This window comes from Pseudophryne corroboree, chromosome 10 (genome assembly GCF_028390025.1).
Source record: "Pseudophryne corroboree isolate aPseCor3 chromosome 10, aPseCor3.hap2, whole genome shotgun sequence".
Lineage (NCBI taxonomy): Eukaryota > Metazoa > Chordata > Amphibia > Anura > Myobatrachidae > Pseudophryne > Pseudophryne corroboree.
In genome coordinates, this window is record NC_086453.1 from 245568625 (window position 1) to 245576203 (window position 7579).

At 40.2% G+C, this 7579-nt stretch overlaps 1 protein-coding gene across 2 annotated transcripts in view; it reads left to right on the top strand.

Annotated features, from left to right (window-relative positions):
- Positions 1–7375, top strand: part of ANKK1 (ankyrin repeat and kinase domain containing 1) — a 241108-nt gene extending 233733 nt beyond the window's left edge. For both annotated transcript variants that reach the window (XM_063943185.1, XM_063943184.1), the window contains exon 8: positions 5666–7375. In XM_063943185.1, the coding sequence (XP_063799255.1) occupies positions 5666–6975 (1310 nt within the window). In that variant the 3' untranslated portion in view covers positions 6976–7375. The remainder of the gene's footprint in view (positions 1–5665) is intronic.
- Positions 7376–7579: the final 204 nt, after the last annotated feature.

The window sequence follows — 7579 nt, forward strand, 5'->3', positions numbered from 1 at the left end:
CATTTATTGATTACGTAAATGTAATCTGAGGTCATAAAAAATGCAATATTAATAGCCAAGGATTCCTGATAAGGGTTTAAACAGAAGCCAAGAAAATAAATAATTGCACTGCAGAGCTGCAAACTCCAAATCAGCCTAACAAATATTAGGAGGCTGACTTGCTGGCCATACTACCCCTGTCCTTTCTAATTGGGTAACACACCCCTTTAGTACATTTATGAGGTCACCAGAGAGCCTGAGAATGAGGGATACCACATGTTTTTTCTCCTAAATCTAATCCACAAGCAGAGAGATTTGTTTTGCTTATCTATTATCTACAAGCTTGCAAGCATTTCTGTTGACTGTTGTGAATAATTTCTCCTGTGCATATTACTGAATACTATTAATTATGCTCCATAATTCTGTCAATTGCTTTTTAATTGTTTGTTTTTATGTGAGGCACCACATTAATTCTGGTTAAGAATGTGTTGCAAATTAGTAATATATTGAAACAATAACCAATAATATTGTTTCTATGCAAAAAAGCACAACAATGCCCCCAGCAAAAACAGTATTATACAATTATTATATTTTCTAATTAATTTACTATATGCTGCCAGTCAGGCACATGTAAAGCCCCGCTGGTACTAGGCATGCATAACTGCAGTCACTGTGTATGGTGCATCACACTTACTCTCCTCCGGCTGGTCATGGGTAAGACACAGGTACCAGTGGGTCCCCTGAATAATCAGGTGTTTAATTACAGTTGCATTGTGGGAATGGACTACAGGTGCCAGTGCAGCGCAGAAAGAATTGGGCGCCAGGCCATCTTATAAAACAGCATAAACAGTTTATTCAACATAAAAGCAGGGACTCAGCAGGAATAACTTCTGAACACTCTCCAGCACAAAGCATAATGGTAACATCAGATCACATATCACGCCAACTCCCCCTGCACATTAATCCTATTGGTTACATCAGACTAAATCAGGACACCTCCTCCAGCACATCACTTAATTGCAGTGGCATAAATATGGCAAACAGCAGTACATACCAGGACATTCTGGGACCATTAGTGCTACACATCACAGGTTACAGTCTCTCTCATCCATAATGAGGACTCTTGTCAATGGGGGGCTCCTAAACATGCCATGTGGCTTCCAACCACTCACCCAGATAAGTCCTTTCCTGATTGTACCAAGGAGTACTCGGGTGCTGTAAGCATGGGATGCCCTGCTAAGCCACTGCCTCGATAAAATGGGGAAGTCACTCCCACAATACACAGTGTATACCAAAACTAAAAGTGAGGTTGCGCTTGAATATGTCAGTGGTTAAACAATTTGTAAGAGCATTTCGATTACTACGATATCACAATTTATTATTATATATAAAATTCATCATGTTAAAAATCAATAAACCATAAAACCACACGCATGTCATTAAGTTTAAAAGTATGAATTCATACGTATGTTAAGGTGATATTACCCAGTAGGTCAGGAACTAGGTAGAGATGTTAATTGGAGTCCATTCCAAGAGTATTCCCCTGTAGCAATGTGGTTAGTCCAGTGTAACAAAATCTCTGGAGGTATATAGTTTCCAGATAGGGGTTGTAGGTAGCTGTTAGAGAATGGTATGCTCCAGTGCCTTATTGATGGGCTCCTCATGCAACACAGTGTAAACAAACCTCCTTGATGCAATTCTGGTTATGTAGTTCTCTGAGATGGAATGAGTGGCTGGAAATATTCAGGGGATGGTCCAGTCCTCCACTCCTGCATTCCTGACTGTAATCCTTAAACACCTGACACGTTTTGCTGCATTCAGCTAGCAGCTTTTTCAAAAGCTGCTAGCTGAATGCAGCAAAACGTGTCAGGTGTTTAAGGATTACAGTGCACAATAAGCTCACCTACTATAATATTTAATATCAATTCCCCATTGTTTGTTAATGCCAGGTCTAAGATTGCAATAGATTGACACCATTATGCCTCTTAGTGAAGCCAGTGGTACAGAGAGTAGTCTGCCTGTAAAAGAGCTGGAGTTGTCTGTTAGATACTGACACTGCTGCTGCTGAAGGTGATATACCCACCCAGTGGGCAGTCACAGTCACGTAATTTTTAGTTTGACTAGTACCGATTGTCTACATATCTGTGGTTAAGTGGGTAGTGGGTACAATGGCATTTTGTAGACCAAGAATACGTTGGTTTTTTTAACCTCCCGGTACAGGTGAGGAATTGCTGTTCTGATAAAATGGAATCAAGATGGAATTTGGTAGCCGGGACACATAACTTCAACTAATGGTTAAACCAGATTCACTGATGGTGGATTTTGGATGCAGAATTAATTATATCATAGCCTTCCTGGCTTCAGTGATATGCTGTGCAACAGGATGATGGCTATCATACTTGGTTCCTCTCGCAAAATCTTGTTTCACAGTCAATTGTTGTTTGAAACTACTAGTCACCCCCAGCAACAGCAGCCCTAGTACAAAAAGATTCTTCTTGGGAATCCTGGATAGAGGAGGAATTGGTTAGCCTTTGCAAATAAGAGATAGCAGTACTACTTCTGATCATTAATGAGGACATTGATGGCAGTGGGGATTGCATGTGCTGGTCCAAACTGCTGGTAGCTGATAATGGACTGTTTGCTATTATTTGACAGAAATTTTTAGATTTTTATGAACAACTTTCATGACTTCACTGCAAACTACATAACAGGAAGGAATTGCCTAGATGATTAGTTTCCCTACCTCTACTAACTTTGGCCTCACTAATATTACAGATGCCTTGACAAATGTTGTTAGGATTTGGGTAAAAATGATTCCATCTGAAGGAAGTACATTTTTTGTCCCTATGCCCATGCATGACAATGTCCTTCTTTTTTTCATCACTGTCATGAACTGCAGCCACTGGCGGCTGACTTACTTTGGCATAAACAACATCATCCTCCTTAATTTTATCAACTTCTTGTCCTACACATTCATCATCATCCTCATTAGCATCAGATACACAAATATTCTCCTCATCCGGTGGAACTTCCGCAGTAATGAAATTTTCATGTCTAAACCATCACTATCCTTACTTTTATTACTACTCATCCTCACATTTGCAGAGGATTCAGCAATGATGGAAAGAGGCTTCTTTAGGATTACAGTGTCAGATTCATAAAAGTCAGACTCAGACATAGCTAATATGGACTCCCTTATATTCTCCTCAAAGATTTGTGAAGTTTCTGAAAAAAAAACAGTTTGTTCTTTAGCCTTAGTGTTCTTCTTTTTCTGGTGCACTGATTTGTCTGTTTTAATGGTGACACATCTAGACTCAGAGTAAGAAGGTGTTGAATGCAAGGTTACAGATGATGCCTGACTGTGTTTGGCCCTGGCTTCCCTAAATCCCTTCATAGGCCTTTTTCTTGCATGAAACATCAGTAGTAGGACCACCAGTCACAAAGAAAGGCCATGAGCATTTCCTTGCCACTGGGTGTGGAGTATGGCATGTTGGCAATTGGAATTTTTTTTGGTAGTAAATATTCCTCTCATAGTAAGAGGTAATGTTTTCTGAAATGAAATGCTGTATATATTTAAGGGATGTGTCATTTTAGTATATATTATTTACAGTTGACCACCTTTAGTGTTGAAGAAGAACTATGACTGCCAGTAGCCACAACACTAGTATGGGTTGCTCTTCTACAAACTGATCCATGATTGGTTTTACTTTTTTAACACTAGGATAGGAGTAAAACTATGGTTGTTGAACTTGAATGTAACAAAATGAGATAGGGAAAGGATGGATTATTGTTACCTTCACCATGTAGATTTATTAAAGGAATGGCAAATTTTGTTGGCATCGGCAATAAAAATATTTTTTTTTCCACTTATGATTTTGGGGTATAGAGGATGGGGATCCCACACACCTAGTAACATGTCCCAGCAAATTATATACACTGTGTCACAAAACACAATGCACAAATTATTATTTTATTTGAATATGAGAAAAAAAATATGACAGGTTCGATTATACATTTTAAAAGAGCAGGAACAATTGGTCCAATTTATTCTTATTATTATTAATAATAATAATAATAATAATAATAATAATAATAATGATATGATTAATTATTTTGTAGAATAGACAGATAGGCTGTATGTATCAGTCAATCAATCACCAAGTATGTGTGTGTGTGTGTGTGTGTGTGTGTGTGTATATATATATATATATATATATATATATGTATATATATATATATATATATATATATATATATACGTATATCTTATTTAGACATGTCTGCTTAAGTTCAAATAGTTTTACAGTTCAATTCTCCACAAACTGAATCATTGTCGATTTTCTCTATTGTGTGCAATTTAGTGGTTTGTTGTTTTTTATTTCTTTTTTCTTTGAGTAATAATCTCTGTATAAATGCAGAAAAATATAAAGTCACCATAAACCAAGATGCATCAAATCCTAAAGAACTGTTTTGCTTCTGAGGTTACATGAGATTGCAATAAAATTCTGCTATTCATAATTTAATTATTTATGCTGTTTGGAAACAGTTTTATAGGTTTATTTTACAGACAGTAATGTTGTTGGATGTTTTAATGGCATATTTGCACTGAGTGTGGCAATAATGGTCTCTTTTACAGAATTAAGGGGGTCATTCCGAGTTGATCGTAGCTGTGCTAAATTTAGCACAGCTACGATCAGGCACTCAGACATGCGGGAGGACGCCCAGAACAGGGCTAGTCCGCCCCACATGTCAGTGCCGCCCCCCCCCCCCCCCCCCCGCAGAAATGCAAAAGCATTGCACAGCGGCGATGCTTTTGCATCTCAGGAGTTACTCCCGGTCAGCACAGTTCCTGCGGCTGGCCGGGAGAACCTCTTTGTTGCCCCGGGTCGCAGCGACTGCGTGTGATGTCATGCAGCTGCCGTGGCCCGCCCCCCCAATGGACCGGCCACACCTGCTTAACGCCGCCGTCCAGCCCCCAGCAGCCCAGCGACCGCCTCTGCCTCAGAGGCGATCGCTAGGCAATGACGGCTGGCATGCGCCGGCGCACTGCGGCGCCGGTGCATGCGCAGTTCCGACCCGATCGCTGCACTGCGATAAACTGCAGCGAGCGTTCGGGTCGGAATGACCCACTAAGTGTATGAGAAAGCTAGTTTTAAGGAATGTGTCTGAGTTTAACGGGTGTATTCAATAGCCGTCGGGTCCTTTCCAACGGAAAGGACCCGACAGCACTCTATTCAATGCCGGGCCAATCCCGACAGGTTTTGCCCATTCACAACAGTGTCAATCCGACTGGAGCCGCCGATCCGCGTGTAGTCCGACAGTCTTCCAACAAGAAACAGCCTGACATTGAATAGATTGGAACCCCTTCCGACCTCAATCAGCCAGAAACTGCTGTATTTCCGATAAGACGCCAGTTTCCGACTCTTATTGAATATACCCCTAAATCACCTTTATAAGCTGTCAAAGAGGATTGTGGACTATAAACATTGATAGTGTCCCTTGTACAAATAGAAGGAAAAACTACACTTAATAATTAAAATTAAATGATCTAATCTGTTTGGAAAAAGTGCCAAAGTACTGTGCGCAAAGAAACACACCAATATTGCACTGCTTTAATGTGTCTAGATATGCAGTAGAACAGAAATTAATGCTAACTCACTAAAGAGTATGTGTGTTTTTTCCTTAGGAACAGAAAACCTGATTAATGATATTTTGGAAAACAACAATGAAGATGACATTTCCTGGGTAGATGAAAATAATTTCACCTTGCTTCATTTTGCTGTTGCTCAAGGAAACCTTGAGAGAGTGAACCATTTTCTCAGTCTGAATGCTAATGTAAATAGCCGTACCATTAGTGGATACACACCTCTCATCTTAGCCGTGCAAAGAAAACTACCAGACATATGTGCTTGTTTAATAGAGAATGGAGCAGATGTTAATATAACCGATGAAGACAAATGGTCGCCATTGCATTTTGCAGCCCAAGGGGGTGATGACCGCATAGCTCGGATGCTCTTAGACCATGGAGCACATGTTGATGCAAAGGAACGAGATGACTGGACACCTCTCCACCTGGCCTCCCAAAATGGTTTTGAGAATGTTGTCCGTGTCCTTTTCACGCGACTCGCTGACTCTAACTCTCAAGAAATAGATGGGAAAACATCTCTCCATGTAGCTTCTTATTTTGGCCACTATAAAATTGTCAAGCTTCTGATCAACCAAGGAGCTGATCCAAACTGCAAACAGAAGAATCACATGACTCCCCTACACATTGCAGCTGACAGAAGTTATTATCGAGTGGTGCAACATTTGATACAAAAGGGAGCTCATGTAAACTATTCTGATAAAAGCCTTTATACCCCTTTGCATATGGCAGCGGTGAAAGGTAACAGTTTAATATGTAAACAACTCATAAAGCATAATGCCGATGTCAATGTGCAGACCAACCAGGGCTGGACTGCTTTGCACCTGGCAGTATTTAAAGGCCACACTGACATAATACATTTACTCAAGGACAGTGATGCCCACTTAGATGCTGCTGGACATATGACATGGACACCACTCCATTTAGCTGCGCGCTATAATGAAGATTCAATTACATCCCTTCTTCTTGATATGGGTGCTGACCCAAATGTTGCTGAGATGTCAGGCTGGACACCACTTCATCTCGCAGTTCAACAGGGTTCTTTTTGTAGTGTGATTAAGCTAATTGAAAAGAATGCTCATGTGGATGCCCAAAATATATTTGGCTGGACTCCTTTACATGTGGCTGTCCTCAATGCTAATGCGGCTATCCTAAAGACTCTTCTTCGGGCTAATGCCAAAAAGAACATAGAAGACAGAAGTGGTAGCACCCCATTGCAACTGGCAATCAGAAACCAAAAACAAAACATTGTTGCTATTTTGGAAAGTGGTACAGATACAAGTAGTTCTTCCAGTGGCTCAACAGAAACAAGTGAGGACCTAGGACCGTATCTGAATTTCCAGAAAAAATAAGACCTTCACATGAATATGTATTACCCTTGGAGACTATGCACACATTAGAAACTACATTTAACTTTACAGTATTTATAGGAAACATACTTAAGGCTTGTAGCTATTTATCGATGAGAATTTACTGTAAACACTTTCAGTGGCAGATTATAACACACTAGTGCAAATATGAACCTGCAAACAGATACATTTACATTGGAATTAAGAAGGTGATGCATATTCTAATGGACAAGGGAAAATATTGCTTTATATTCCTGTTGCTTGTAGTATGGGGCCTGTAGTACGGGGCCTGCTGTATATTGTAACTTGTGGTGCAAACTGGACACTAGAAAACTGTGACTGTTTAATGTATGATTGAATGCGGCATGGTGGGGTGGTGTGTGTGTGTGTGTGTGTGTGTGTGTGTGTGTGTGTGTGTGTAGGGGGGGGGTAAGGGGGGGATGGGGGGAGTTTAGCACCAACCAGTTACTATGTTAGTTTTAACTGAACACTAACAACCTATGATATGGGTACAATGCCACAACTTTACAAATGAGAGAACGTACAGTATTGATATAAACACAATGTCTATAAAATGTAAGTCATTTTGGCACAGATTCCATTAAAA